At 34.4% G+C, this 15,424-nt stretch overlaps 2 protein-coding genes across 7 annotated transcripts; both read left to right on the top strand.

Annotated features, from left to right (window-relative positions):
- Nucleotides 1-6,228: 6,228 nt before the first annotated feature.
- Nucleotides 6,229-11,579, top strand: LOC142527679 (protein BCCIP homolog). 6 transcript variants are annotated; one of them, XM_075632566.1, is made up of 11 exons: nt 6,344-6,362; nt 7,823-7,918; nt 8,953-9,123; nt 9,212-9,261; nt 9,381-9,605; nt 10,101-10,310; nt 10,401-10,466; nt 10,565-10,654; nt 10,734-10,785; nt 10,958-11,082; nt 11,176-11,563. In XM_075632566.1, exons 3-11 carry the CDS (start codon nt 8,964-8,966, stop codon nt 11,218-11,220), a joined length of 1,023 nt encoding a protein of 340 aa, XP_075488681.1. In that variant the 5' UTR covers nt 6,344-6,362; nt 7,823-7,918; nt 8,953-8,963; the 3' UTR covers nt 11,221-11,563. The 6 variants fall into 6 exon arrangements, with proteins under 6 accessions (XP_075488682.1, XP_075488678.1, XP_075488677.1 ...); XM_075632567.1 differs by lacking the exon at nt 7,823-7,918 and having other exon boundaries at nt 6,229-6,362; nt 11,176-11,564; XM_075632562.1 differs by having other exon boundaries at nt 6,253-7,918; nt 11,176-11,571.
- A 2,228-nt stretch (nt 11,580-13,807) lies between these two features.
- LOC142527847 (protein IRX15-LIKE-like) lies at nt 13,808-14,972 on the top strand. The gene has a single exon (XM_075632823.1). The coding sequence runs from the start codon at nt 13,976-13,978 to the stop codon at nt 14,906-14,908; it is 933 nt and encodes a 310-aa protein (XP_075488938.1). The 5' UTR covers nt 13,808-13,975; the 3' UTR covers nt 14,909-14,972.
- Nucleotides 14,973-15,424: the final 452 nt, after the last annotated feature.

Raw genomic sequence — 15,424 nt, 5'->3', positions numbered from 1 at the left:
GCCACTTTTTGAGTGTTCTATTTCTTTTCTAAAAAACTCCATTTTGCTGAGGTGATTTAGCAACTGAAAACTCATGCTTAATATCATTATATTTCAGATATGTTGAAATGAGTTTATTTGTAAACTCGGTTTCTCTGTCACTCTTTATTCTATCCATCACGGGTATTGGACCAAATAAGTCCATGTGTAAAAGTTCTAGACATCAAGATATTGAGGTACTTTCTTTGTTCTTGAAGGTTGATCTGACTTAATTATTTAACTGACATATAGAACAAACCTTATCTTTTGTAAAATAATGTTAGGCAACCCTAAGACCAATTTTTGTTTGCTAAGATCAGTAATCGATTTGAAATTCAAATGATTGAGCCGTTTATGTCATAGCCAATTTTTATTTTCATGCAAGACAACTAAACATGTAGCAGCATTTATTTATCATCATTCTGGATAACTTTATAGGTATTTTGTTCTTTTGGTCCGATTAATATTATAGCACCATTTGTAGATTTAACCATGCAATCGTATTTGTGAAATTCAACAAAGTAATCATTATCAAAAAGTTGACTTATGCTAATTAAGTTGTAAAAAAAAATTCAACCAATGAAACATCTTTAATGATTACCTTGGCATAGATAATCTTACCTTTACTCACAGCCTTACCTTTGGAGTTATCTCCGAATGTGATTTTTTGTCATTTGTGGATAGTGAATGTGAATAACAGTTTGATATCACTAGCCATGTGTCTAAAACATCTACTGTCCAGAAATGAAAAATATTTTTTAAGAATCATCTTCTTTAGTTCTTCCAATCATTGAAACAAGATTTTGTTACCTAAATCTAGTTGGGTCTTGAATGAATTAACCCTTTCAAGACTCATACTAGAATTAGCCTAATCGGCTTGCTAGTGTGTGTATCCAAAAGAGTGCAAGCTTGTGCATAAACCAGTGAGGTTATGTGATGTATTCTCTCTCTCATCGAATGTTGTTTATGTCGTTCATTCTTCTCATTTGGTTGGTATCTCTTTTGAACAGGTCCATAGTCGTGGTAATGGCTAACTTTCCCTTCGCAGAGTAATGTCCGGTTGGACTTGGTTTTCTTTGAGAAACGTTTGAGCCATTGTAACCGGATTGACTTCGTCTACTTTTTAACATGTCGGGTTGAAATTAGAAGTTTCTGGTTCCATGTAACCATGATAAGATCTGTGCGTATACCTTCGTTTGAGTCAAAATCAAATACCATGTCATCGTCAGTTTCAATTCGACTTTTGTGGTCTCTGGCTCAGTATCTTCCATCAGAAACTGAACCTTCTCATCATTACTCTCGCTGGTAGATGTATGTGAACTTGATTTTTATGAGTCTGAATAAGCTCATTTACTCTTATTTTCCTCATCAATCAACACTTTTTGGTCCTTTTTTTTCCTATAGGATATGTTCTCGTCTTTGGATCATCTTCTCTCAAATGGATTTTTATTGTCTTTCTTTTGCCTGTTGCAATCAGCAATAAAAGGACCTTCCTTTCCGCAGTTAAAAAAGCTTCATTATCATCATTTTGGTCTTTTTAACGATAATAATTGAATTTAGACTTACTTTTCTTCATAAATTTTTTTAAAAAAATTAAACATATAATGATATAGCCTCATTAATTATCTGGTCAACAAATTTTCTGTTTAAATCTTCTTCGTTGCAGGTTTGAATTGAGTTTGTGGTAGCTAGAGCTTTTGTTGATTGTAAAGTGGATGACTCTTTTTATGTCCGGATCCGTAGCTCAAACTCATGGGCTTTAATATTAGCAAAGAAGTCGAGCAACTCAAATTTGTTGAGATCTTTGAATTTCCTCATGGTCACCATCTTCATATCTTATTCTCTGGGTAATGCTCTCATAACCTTCAAAGTAATTTCGCGGTTAGATTATTCTTTGACAATAGATGTTAATTTAATGATGATGTTACTTAAAAGGAAATATTTATTCCTAATTTTAATTGATATATCTTATTGATTTATTTCCCTAATATTATCTTTTCCTTGTTGATTTAATTGAGTATAATATTTAATTATGGTTTTGCCTTTCTAGATAATTATGTTAAGATTTTATTGTGATATAATATCTTCCTTAAGTCTAATTTGATTCTTGATAAGATTATATGGAATATTGGATTTGACTTTTCTAGATATTATATTTATGATAAAGATTTTGAAGATATTATATTATTGATTTAACTCTTGATTTCTTTATTTTGTAGATTTCCTTGTGAGATGAAGTGAATTATAAATAAAAGAGATGAAGATTAAAAAGTGGGCGACTGTGATTTAATAAAAAAAGGGGCGAGAAGAGTTTACTTGGAGGAATTTTTCGTGGAGATTTTTTTGTGTGAGTTTTCGTGAGACTGTTTTTCGTGAGAGAGTTTTAGTTGAGGAGTTCACGTGTAGGATTTTCGTGGAGGTGATTTTCTTGAGAGCTTAAAAGAAAGAATTTTTGTGGGAAAAATTCAGAGAGTTTGTGTGTAGAATTTTCGTGGAGTCGGAGTGTTTTTCGTGGGAAGTTTTCGTGAAAAGTTTTCACGTGAGAATATTTTCTTCGAGTTTTTAGTGAGAGTTTTTCTTGCGGCTTCTTTCTCTCGGTCAATATTCACTCATGTGTGCACGTTCAGAGTTTCAGAGAAAACCTTATTCAAGAGACGTGCTGTGATTTAAAGAGTTGTGATAGGGTGTTGCTGTGAATGTTGAGAACATCTGCGGACAACATCTGGGAAGAAGTTGGCCGAAGATTGCTTCTCGTGGATCTACTGTTTGGCAACACGTTTTTGCTTTCTTGTTTTAGTTTTATTCTGGTTGTTTGTTTTTAGAAAGCATTTGTTTTCTCAACTTGTTGAGGAAATTGATTTTTGTCATAATCATTAGTGTTAGGTTTTTGTAAACGATTTGGTTTTTCTAGTGATTAATTTTTGCCATAAGGCACCGCACAAATATTTATACTTGTACATATTTAATCTAGTCCATCTATTTATTTCAAATCAATTTGTGTTATAAAAGTTAATTTTCCGCTGCATATAGATGTTGTCCGAGATGTTGTAACATCTGGTACAACATTTTAATTCTGATAAAACACAAATTTATTATTTGTTAATTCTATTCTGATATTTTTATTATTTTCGATATTTGTCGGACAAAATAATCCTTACATTACTAAACCTTCATCAAATTCACTTAGATATTGTCGAGCTTCATTTTTGCATTATCAAACCTCTGGATTGCAATGGCCAGCTTTTTATCCTTGGTTTGATCATTGGCTACGCAAAATTAGGTAAGCTTCACCCATATCTCTTTGGTCGTTGAACAAGTCTTGATTTTGCTAAACATATTATTGTCAAGGTATTGTAAATAATGTTTTTGATCACATTGTCAAGGTTTGCTTTCTTCTTGTCATCTGCAGTCCATTCTATCTGGGGCTTCTCGACCATCTGTGGTGCACCCTCAGTCATTGCAATTGCTATATTGGTTTTTAATATCTTCATCGGATCATTGATGATGACATGAGGTATGTCATCATCTTGAGCTGTTAAATTTTCCTGCATATGTATTTTTCGTTCATCATAGTCTTTTTTTAAAATATTGGAATCTTGTTAAAAGACGTTATTTTAAAATATAGTTATCCGAGTTTAAGAAAAATCATTTTTGATATCATTTGTTGAGATTAGATTAGAGTTTAGAGGTGTTGAATAAACATTTTAAATTTTTTTAAATTTTGAAATGTTCTTAACAATTTGTATGATGTTAAGAAATATTCCTGTGACAACTAATTTTGCCATCTAATCAAAATAATGTATCTGTTTCCAAACACAGATGTCGTTGTTGTCATGTCATGTCATCATCCTTTCTGACATTTTGTTGTGCGCAGGAACCTGACATTCTGTTAAGATTCAGTGATTGTTGGTACGAAAAACTTTATCCGCTATTTCAGCTGGATTTTGATTCTTTTTCAATGATTATACTGATTCTTCGTGGATTATTTAGATTTGGACTGACTGATTAACTTAGGTAGACTGTGAGTTGGGCTTCATCAGTCAACCTTTAATCGGTTTAGCAATCAATATATTTCTTAAGCTTTATCATCTTGGCTCTGTAGTAAATCTTCTTAGAAAGCTTCATTTTAGGAATATTAAGTTTTCCTTCTTGAATTCATTTAGATTAGCTCTGTAATTATCCGTTGAATCAGCAGACTTATTAAATCACCAAAACTTAAAATGTTCAACACACTAGCTGTGTTATCAAAGATACATGGTATTCATGGTCACCAAATATATGTTCTCTATTTTTTCCTTCACTAATAATGTTTAATTAAAAAGATTGTTTTATCCGCAATAAAACAAAATAAAATAAAATCAAAGCTCAAAAATAAATTTTTTAAAAATTCTACTTACACACTTACATCTATATAAAAATTTAAGTGAGGCTTAATTTTCCACCTGTTGCAGCAGAGGCCATACTCAATACTTTTTTTGAATCGGATTGGGAGTGAGGACATTCGTTACTGGAAAGATAGCAAAGACGAAAAATATTCAGTTAAGACCGAATATCTCTCGGAAATTAAATATACAGCTCCCCCACCATTTCAATCGAATCACACGCATCATGATTGGTGGAAGAGAATCTGGACTCTAAACATGCCTCCCAAGGTACGCATTTTCTTGTGGCGTGCTTCGAAAAATTTCATTCCGTCTTCGATGAATTTATTAGCGCATCATGTTCCAGTTGATGGTTGTTGTGATTTGTATAAATTATCTTTTGCAACCGCATGCCATGTTTTATTCTTTTGTCCTAATATTAAAGTAATGTGGAAACCTACTGTATTTTGGATTGTGTTGAAAAATTTGACGGGAGTTGTTTTCATTGAGCTTGCATCTGTGATATTTAAGCATTTTGATACTGAGGCATTCGAGTTGTCTGTGGTTATGAGTTGGGCTTTGTGGACAGAAATTTGTAAAGGTAAGCATGCTGCGAAGGAGCTTAGTAGCGATTTTAGAATTGATTGGGTTTACTCCTTCCTGAGCGCTTTTCGGCAGCATGGTAAGACTTTGTCCACCAGACTAGTTTCGGTCAGATTTGAGAGTCTTTGTTGGGTGCCTCCAGCTCCGAATAAGTTGCGCCTAGACGTTGATGCTGGATTTGATGAAGGTAGAAACCAGTTCAGTGTTGGGCCTGTGATCCGAGATAATTATAGTAGAGTTTTGGGAGCTTCAGCTTGCATTATTCGTCATCGGGGGTCGGTTAAAAATGCGGAGTTATGTGCTATCAGGTTCGACATGGAGTTTTGTTTGAATCTTGGTCTTTACGATGTTAATATTGTCTCAGACTCGATACTTGCTGTTCAAGCCATTAACAGCTCCTCAGTTGACATTGGTACGAGTGGAATGCTTACAATCGACATTCTCAATATGCTGAAGACGGATGCATTCTTGTCTATCGACCACATGCCGAGATCGGCCAACTGCGCTGCTCATCGGATAGCTCGTGAAGCTTCTGATGTTTATTCTTCTGTTGTTTGGTGTTCTGGTGATATACTTACAAAATTAATATATTTAACAAAAAAATAATATGATATTTATCTCGTTATCGAAGTTGGTTACTAGGCGAGCATCTCACGTGATAGTGTGATGATGTATTTAAAAGACCTCTTGAAATTAATTAGTCAATTAGTTATAATAAATTTCAAATATATAATTTAAATCTTTCTTTTATATAATATAAACTCCAAGTTCTGTGCACAGTGCTGATTATTTACAAATATATTTCAAAATTTAAAAGTAGGGTAATTAATAAAGCCATGTTCTAGCTATTAGTCTAACAGTCAATGGACATTCCATCTCCAAAATTCCATAATCCAAGCCACTTTTCACTCCAAAATTCCATAATCGCAGCGAGTCGCCTATATCGACAGTTGTCCACTAATCGGCGACGGTTTTACGATAACCGTCGCTTTTAACAAGGCGATGGTTTGCGATAACCGTCGCTTTTAACGACGGTTATTATCAAACGTCGCGAAAAGCAACGTATACACAAACCGTCGCTGGTATAGATCGGCGACGGTGTTTTCCAATACTGTCGCTCTTAGCGACGGTTTAAGATATTGCCGTCGCAATTAGCGACGTTTTTTATTGACCGTCGCTATGATTCTATATATACCGAGGTTGACGAACATTTTCCTTGCGCGATATTCGCCTATCTTTGGTAGTAGCGAAACTCTATAAACTCTTCGAAGTTTCGGTTTTTTATTTTGTACTAACATTTTTTCATATTTATTTTGTAAATTTGCTAGTCGGTGCGGTCTACCAGCGTTACGTGGAACTGCATATCTTCGCGCACATCAGGTTTTCAAGATTTTTTTTTTACAGAAAATTTAATTCATGATTTTAATTTTTGCGTAGTAGTTTATTTGTGAATTTTATGGCAGTGTTTATATACAAACCGTCGATTCATTAAACGACGGTTTTTTTAAAAAACCGTCGATTAATATAGCGACGGTTTTAACACCACCGTCGCTAACAAACCGTCGCTCAATATAGCGACGGGTTTGTAAAAACCGTCGTTTGAGGATATGACATAGTAATATTATAAGGAAACTCTACCAAATTTTTCTTAAAAAAGAACAAACATCATGTTTTTCAATGTTATACATAATCATTGGCAAAAGCACAATCTGCTATGAAAACAAACAACATAATTTTCTTACAATCCATCAATCACACAACACTATTAACAAAACTTTCTCATGTTTCACGGCTTGCATCAACCAACGTTCCTTTTATCATTAATTTGACCACTAAAAGTCAACAAATCCACAAATACATCCCCCAAGATGCAGTAAGAACAACACATTCTATAAACAACAATTTTTATTTATTTGGAAGTGCTTCATCATAATCTACAATTAAGTTTTGTAGGAAATGAGTTATCAAGGTTATTCTCCACATTCTTACGACTTTCTCGATACACCTTTATAAAGAAAAAAAGAGCAAAACTAATAAAAGTGGTCACACAACATACTTCATACAATATTTCATATTTTTCTGCACTAGAAAATTCAAATTTCATGAAATATTTCAAATCACGCATCTTCAAATATCACAAAATGTAACCATCATACCGTAATATTGAGAGAATTCACTTTAATTGGCAATCAATGTTATGACAATTTACACTTCAACCCTTACATATTATGATATTTCCACGCGAAGCAATATCTCATTCTCTTTAAACAACTCAAATATTTCTTGATTCACATCCTCCTCTAACAACATACTGATATAAGTAGGTTTAGATCATTCTGTATTCCTGAAGTTCACTTCTTTCAAGGGATCTTGGGTCTCCGGCTATCGATCTTCCATTTGAGTTGGAGCTAAAATTAAATCATCCAATTGCAGCTCTACTTCTTCCTTATCTTCACATTATTTCTCACATATTATTTCGTCCCATCAATATTCCATAACTCCCAAGACAACCAGATCAGGTTTTCCGAGTTCTGACCTGAACACGATCAGGGGAAGTGTTTCGGGTAAATCGGGTTTTTATCCGAACCCATATATTATTAACTGGATCAGTTTTGGGTGGAAAAATTCTAACCGATTAGTCTGATCTAGTACTCGATTAAGAAATATTAAAAAGGAAAATTCAATATGGGCTTGGATGGATGTTGGCCCATTAGTAAACTCCAATGCCCGTTTCCAGAACTCCCAATTCCTAAATCGATTTTCAGACCATTCTCAAACCCTTCTGTGGTTCTTCCCTATTTTACTGAACGCCGCTCCCTTCTTCAATCTTTGGTACATAGCAAAGCAGTTAGCAACACGCCAAAACCCATCAACGATCGATTTCACCAGGACGTCGCTTCCCTTGAGAAATCTGTCGAACGATTTATTTCTTTCAGGTGATGCCTCGACGCTTTGTTATTTTTCTCTATTATTGATCATTTGATTTATTTTTTGTAGTTTATTGACTAATTATGTAGAGTGTATTGTTTGGATGACTGCAAATTTTTTTTAATGTAACACATTTATATTTGGTGCTATTGTTATTTAATATATTAACTGAAAACTGATTTAGTTTCTAGTTTGATATTCATATCATATTGTTTTGATGTTGTTTGATTAATATTGATTTGTTTATACAACCTGGCATCTAGGTTCTTGAAAAAGTAGAGTATTTTTTAATAGGTGAAGGATTAAATTTTTTTACTAGGTCAAGGGTAAACTATCATAGTATAAATTTCTTTGTTTTGAGTATTTTTTTAAATAATACTTTTAAATTTACAAAATATTTTTGATTTTGTTGGGTTGGTTGCTGTACGGCCGAATGAACAGAGGCTATTTGAATTTTGAACATTAGTTTGGCTGAAAAAAGTGAGTGGCATTAACTTCAAAGTTTGCCGTATTAGTTTATTATAGAGTTATGTACTTTAAATTACTTTTAAATGTGTCCCTTTGAGGCACAATGTTAGGTGCAATAATTGTCCTTGCTTGGTAGAGCGATCGAACCATGGTGATTTGAGTTGCACAATTACCATCAGCTATAGCTTTTGGTAAAGCGGTAAACGCTCGGTCCTACAATTGGTATCAGAGCCAAGGTCACGAGTTCGATTCCCATTGATTGCAAGAAGTGCAATTATTGGGAGGGATATTGTTGAGTGCAATAATTGTCCTTGCTTGGTAGAGCGATCGAACTATGGTGCTTGAGCTGCTGTGCGGTTTAAAATATTTGAGTTTCACCATTATTACTAGCTATAGTTTTTGGTAAATCGGCAAACGCTCGGTTCTACACAGAAGAATATTGATTTTTGAACCACCTTGCCGCTTGTCCTAAAAATAATGTTGATGTCATAAATTCGGTATATACATCATTTGTCATTCTTTCTTGGTGAAATATCTTACCTTCTCTTTTCCTCCTGGCCTTATATTATCCAAGTTGTTAAAACAATGCCTCGGAAACCATTGAGGTGTCATAAATCATTAAGACATCGACAGCTCAGCTTTTCTCCATTTGCTCGTTCAATGGCTATGATTGCATGTGCTAAGAAGGCCAAGAACAAGAGTCAACAAATCAAGTTAAGAAATAAAGACGTACAAAGTGCTTCTGGTAGGTTTTTCCCATAATTTTAGCTGTTTCAGCTGGTATTTTTTATTTATTATCCGTCGGCCTTTATGAAACCAACATCTGTTCCTAGGTAATGGTAAAGTTGAGATGTCAGACAGTTCCGTGGATGAAGAATTTCAGGTTTGCTTATATTTTCACCTTTATATTACCATTGATTCCTTTCGTGATTGATAGTAAATGATTTAGAGCAATGTGCCCTTTGAGTCGTGTGCAAATAAATAATTTGTTTGTGTGGGAAGGGAGTTGTGCAAGCAGATTTTGTCTTCTTTGATCCAAAACCTGGCGACTTCCATGGAATTAAGGTCCTGCTACAAACATATCTTGACCATAAACAGTGGGATCTTAGTGGTTTTGTCGACTTGGTCTTGGGACAACCAACGGTTGGAACTGTTGTCAAGATAGAGAATGATGATGATGACGGAGTATATTCTGTTGTGACAGTTCTTAGTTTAGAAAGATACAAGGCAAGCTACCTACTTTTTGATATTCATTTTTTTGCCTTTTATTGTTCTTCTCTTGTCTCTTAAGAATTTTTGAAGCTGATCATCTGCTGCTTTTGGTGTTATGACATATCACATAGGGTCAATTAAAAGCAGAAACAAGTGGCTTAAATGCAATATTGATTAAAGTCTTCTTAAAAAATAAAAAATAAAGAAGCATAAGCAGTTGTGCGTTTGGATAGAACAGAGAAAATAGAATCATAATTTTTTTCAAAGAGAAGTTGAATCAAAAACATAATCTTAGTTTCCAATAGTATTTTTTCAAATCTAAAAGCTCAGTCAAGCACCATTATTCTAACAAAATCATTAAAAACAACATTTTCTTTTAAGTTGGCTTCATTCATCGAGCTTGTAAAAGCCGTGCTGTAGGAGTACATCGTTGATGTCCATTAATCAACTTCAATTTAACATTTCTATTAACAATTCATGGTTAATATATAATGGTTTGGTTCAGTGCAGAATAACAAATGTTTGACCGAGTTGAAGGATTACCTTCTTGAAGTCTGCCAGGGGAAGGACGTGGTAGCTAGCCTCAAATCTTTATTTGGAGAGCATGCACTGGGTGTTGGTATTATCGTTTCTCAGCGCGTGGTTAACCTTCCATCTCAGTTGTTGCCTCCCCTTTATGATGCTCTCTTTGATGAAATAGCATGGGCAACTGAAGACGAGGTTAATATGATGGTTAAGCTCAATTGAATTATTCTGTGTGTTGGCATTCAGCAATTTAGCACTTATCTTTTGTTATTTTGCTTGTTCTAGCCCACAGAGGAGCTTCGGAATTCATTCCGTTTTAAAACGTATATAGTTATAAGCAAAATATACAAGGTATATTCTCGGAGGAGCTTAATAAATAATCATTAATCGGATAAACAATTGTTGTAAATCGGCAATAATTATTTTTTCTTTACTGCTAATGCCAATAGCACAAGAATGAAGACCAGAATGCAGGGAAAGCTAGAAATGGAGATGAAGTCGTGATACATATTAAACCTGAAGATGAAATTTTTCTCGAGGTACTGGAGTTCTAATTTTTCTGCAATTGCCTTTTACTCATTGATACTGGTCACCTGACCTTTTTAAAATCTTCTGCAGCTTAGCTCATGGTCCTTTTGTTTTCCCTTACATGCTCAGCAGGTCACCACAAGTGAGGCAAGTACCAGTATTTGTCATCGTTTTAATTTGTGCGTAAAATTATTGCAGATTATGCATATTACGTTCAACTAATTCATTAAGTTCCCCTATTTGATTGTTTTTAGACCTTTCGTTTGTTCCATGGTTTTTTACCAAAACAGTTTTTTTATTAAATCTCATGTCAGTGCAGCTTAAAAACTATAGATTGATGGGTTTGGCCATGGTTGTTGATGCCAACAAAGTCAGCATGTTCAGAAAACAGCTGCACTCATTGATAGACGAATCGCAGTACCATGAATCCTTCCAGCAGGTTCGCAATTTTCTTGTCATTTGATTTCAGTTTCACCTTGATCTCGGGGAATCAAGAAGTGCAGTCTGCTAACTTGTCATTGTCAATGATCAGAGCTGCCAGATTCAGGATTCGGTTGTATCTCGTCATTGTCTCTGATCAGAGCTGCCGGATTCAGGATTCGGTTGTATATCCTCATCGGATCAACGAAAAGATCTTCCAGGAATAGCTGAAAATTGAGACCCGAAGGTCATTAGTGCGTACCTTGTCATTCTCTACTCCAAAGTGCTGGCTGATTGATATCATGGGGAGTGGCTTTGAGCCATAAATTTTGATGTTTAATTATCATGATTTTTTGTTTGGCATAATATTAGCTTTTTATTACTCATCATTTCAGCAGTTTGTAAGGATACTCGTACACATTATTCGTCATAGCGACAAGTTCAATGATTCCTTAGTTTAAAGATTCCTTTAACAAGGTTTGTACTTGGCCTTTTTTAATCTCATTAGATCGTATTAAATATAAAATGTTTTTCATCCCGTCAACTCTAAACTCAATTTTAGAAAAATTATTCTTAAAATATTTCATATTTTTTTATTAAGAACAATTATTTTATTCCATATATTACTTATTTTATTAATTATTAAATTATATAATAGTTTTATTAACATTAAATAATAAATATACATGACAAAAAAACAGATGGATTAGCGACGATTTAATGACAACCGTCGCTTTTTTAGCCACGATTTATTAACAATTTAATAAATTGTCGCTAATATTGCGACGATGTGACTAAAAAAATTGTCGCTCCCAATATAAGCGACGGTTTAATGAAAACCGTTCTTTTTGTAGCCACGGTTTACTGTCAACCGTCGCTATTGTAGCGACAATTTGTAATACATTGTCGCTAATATTGCGACAGTGTGACTAAACCGTTGCATTTTTGTGCGACGGTTTTATTTACAACCGTCGCTAAACAAAATAAGCGACGATTTATTAAAAACCGTCGTTTTTTTAGCAACGGTTTATCGTCAACCGTCACTATTGCAGCGACAGTTTTTGTGCGAGTGAAGCCATGTTCTAGCTATTAGTCTAACAGTCCATGGACATTCCATCTCCAAAATTCCATAATCCAAGCCACTTTTCACTCCAAATTTACCCCAAAATTTCTCAAATCAATGCTGACTTTTACATTCTATGTCGCAAGAATAATGGCTATCAATTCTATGTTTTATTTATATAATCAATAGCCTTTTTTTTGAGAAGAAATTTGTTGGGCTGTCACGATATCATTATGTCTAAAATTCTATTTTTATATTTATGTAACAGGGAAGGAAAATTGTTTTTATATTTTAAAATTTTCATCTCAAAAAGCCATTATATTATAAATTATATGGCCACTTAATGCAACCAGACAAAAACTTGTGTGAGACGGTCTCACGGGTCGTATTTTGTGAGAGATCTTTTATTTGGGTAATCCATGCAAAAATAATTACTTTTTATGTTAAGAATATCGATAGGGTTGACATGTTTTACAGATAAAAATTCGTGAGACTGTAACACAAGAGATCTACTCATGCAACAAATGACAAGTGACAAGACATTTTGAACTAAAGTGTTCCATTTGCATTAAACAATAATCTACGTTTTACTGATTAACTTTATTAGTCAAAAGATTTTCAAATTTTGTTTTAAATCGACATACACCAAACGATAATAAAGCATGTTTTTCTTGAAATTTGTGGCCATACTCCAAGCTCCATCACATTAGCTAAAAATAGTTTTTAATAAACAAAATTATTTTCTCAAACAAATAAAATATAAATTACACACTCGAAAATAAATTAAAATTTTCAACTTATCTAAATTTATTATCTAATTTATCAACTGATAGATCGAAATATGATTTATACTTATAATAAAAAATAATAATTTTTACCAAAAAATATATAATGCATTTTCTTAAAAATGTTATTTTTGAACGCGAAACTAGTCGGTGGCTTTTCCCCTTCCCCCTCCATACGTACAATTTATTGGACCCGGACCCTCAATTTTCTCTACGTTATCATTTCAAATATTATTGTATCAATATATCACCGATATTTTTAATTAAAAAACACACATTATTGGCCTCGCTTTAAATTTTTATATTTTAAATTGGTTATTCCGAAATTGTATTCTGCACGAAATGAATAACATTTTTTATCTATCCATTACCAATGATACATAATTTATCGATATAACAATGAATCAAGATTTCGTAAAAAAATCATAATTTTAGTTTTGAGATGACCGATGAGATCTCAAATTTGATATTCAATTATAACAAAAGTATGTCTCTTGTGAAACGGTCTCACAAATTTTTACCTGAGACGAGTCAACCCTATCGATATTCAAAATTAAAAGTAATACTTTTAGCATAAAAAAATAATATTTTTTCATGGATGACCAAAATAAGATATATGTCTCACAAAATACGACTCATGAGATCGTCTCACACGAATTTTTATCTTATAACAAACACCTCATCTCCGCTTTGAACTGAAAAAAAAATCATCATTTTGACAGAAACTTCAATATTTTCCAAAATAAATAATAAATCATTAAGAAATGCCACCTAAAAAACATTTACGTGGTGCTAAATTGGGAATCATATATTTTTATTCAAAAGCTAAATAAAGAAAAATATATATATATTTTTTAAAAAAAGTCGAGGCAATTATTAAAAAATCTAGGAACATTTAGTACAAAGCACAGACACCCTACCTATGAACTCGTGCCACTGTCTTAAATTCCTCCATGTGAGCGTTTTTAAAAGAACCTGAAAGCTCTTTCAGTACTCCTCCATTGCTAAGCAACTCATCTCTTTATCTTTTCCAGCTTTAATCAAACACTTGGGACTTCAAGAAAATGAAGCCCACCGCCAAATTCATCGTTCTCCACCCTTCTGTCCACAAATCCGGCGGTGTCGGTGGCCCAATTGTCCCCTCACACCGCGCTTGGCTGGCGGTTTTAGCTGTCTTTATTTTCACTTTTGCTTTCATTATCATCACCACAAGAGAACCAGACACCATCTCCGGAAAAACCGCCGTCTCCGGTAAACCGAAGTCTCAGCTTCCTAAACCCGTATTTGACGCACTTCTTCACTATGCTTCTACGAATGCTACCTCCTCGGACCACATGTCGGCCGAAGAGGTGAAGGCCGTCGCCGCCGTCCTACATGACTGCAACCCTCCGTGTAACTTCCTAGTGTTCGGGCTCACACACGAGACCCTCCTCTGGAACTCCCTCAACCACAACGGCCGCACGGTTTTCATCGACGAGAGCTCCTATCTAGTCTCGAAACTCGAAGAGAAACATCCGTTCATCGAAGCCTTCGACGTCCAATTCACCACGAAAGTAAGCGAACTGTACGATTTGATGGAGCATTACAAACAAGAAATCAGCAACGAATGCCGCCCGGTTCAAAACCTCTTGTTCTCGGACTGCAAATTGGCGATCAACGACCTGCCCAACCACGTGTACGATGTCCCATGGGACGTGATCCTAATCGACGGGCCTCGAGGGTATTTCGCGGCGGCACCGGGAAGAATGGCCGCCATATACACCGCCGGAGTTCTAGCGAGGAGCAAAAGGATCGGCGCCGGCAGTGAAACCCACGTGTTCGTGCATGAAATTGAGAGGGAAGTTGAGCGAATTTGCAGTGAGGAGTTCCTGTGCAAGCATCATTTGGTGGAGACCAAGGATCGGTTGGGGCATTTTGTCGTGGGAAAAATGGAGGGTAATCTGAATCGGTTCGAATTTTGTCCGACTTCTGATTCATCACCACTTTCTCCCAACTGAATTTCTGTCAATTTTATTTTTATATTTCAGTCAAATTTCCAAATCAAAATTTAAATCTGCCTAAGATTGTATAAATTTAAGTAATTTCAAATTTCCAACAAACGTTCAAATGTAAATATTTGGACTACAAATTTGAAAACAAACTCGCGATCTTTCGCATATGTCGGCTATATACTTTGTATGGTACCTAAATATCGTTAATCAGGTAAATAACACTGAAATTCGTCGAAAAAATTATTGATTGCTAATATATAGAAATATATTTGATCGCAAGTCGATTGGAACCTATCGTGAATTCACATGACGAAATGAATCTAATAATTTGATGCGCAGCTTCGAGATTTATGCGATGTCACGTGGCTCGGGTGACTAAAGCTGCTAGATCAATGAATATTATATTTGCCATTTGACGAAATTAAATTTTGTATTAAAATTTCATTCACCAATGTACGTACATGCGCGAAATAATATGTTCGATAAATTTGTTAAGAAATTTAAATATTTTTTTCCGTATAA

This window comes from Primulina tabacum, chromosome 15 (genome assembly GCF_025594145.1).
Source record: "Primulina tabacum isolate GXHZ01 chromosome 15, ASM2559414v2, whole genome shotgun sequence".
NCBI classification, from domain to species: Eukaryota; Viridiplantae; Streptophyta; class Magnoliopsida; order Lamiales; family Gesneriaceae; genus Primulina; species Primulina tabacum.
This window is presented reverse-complemented; position numbering and strand designations above follow the sequence as displayed.

Bases quoted from the DNA above. Each gene is read 5' to 3' on its own strand.
- LOC142527847 (XM_075632823.1), top strand. From the start codon at position 13,976: ATGAAGCCCACCGCCAAATTCATCGTTCTCCACCCTTCTGTCCACAAA.
- LOC142527679 (XM_075632562.1), top strand. From the start codon at position 7,678: ATGGATGTTGGCCCATTAGTAAACTCCAATGCCCGTTTCCAGAACTCC. The intron at 7,919-8,952 runs GTGATGCCTCGA...ATATTATCCAAG, and splicing joins GAACGATTTATTTCTTTCAG to TTGTTAAAACAATGCCTCGG. The intron at 11,083-11,175 runs GTTCGCAATTTT...GTCAATGATCAG, and splicing joins ACCATGAATCCTTCCAGCAG to AGCTGCCAGATTCAGGATTC.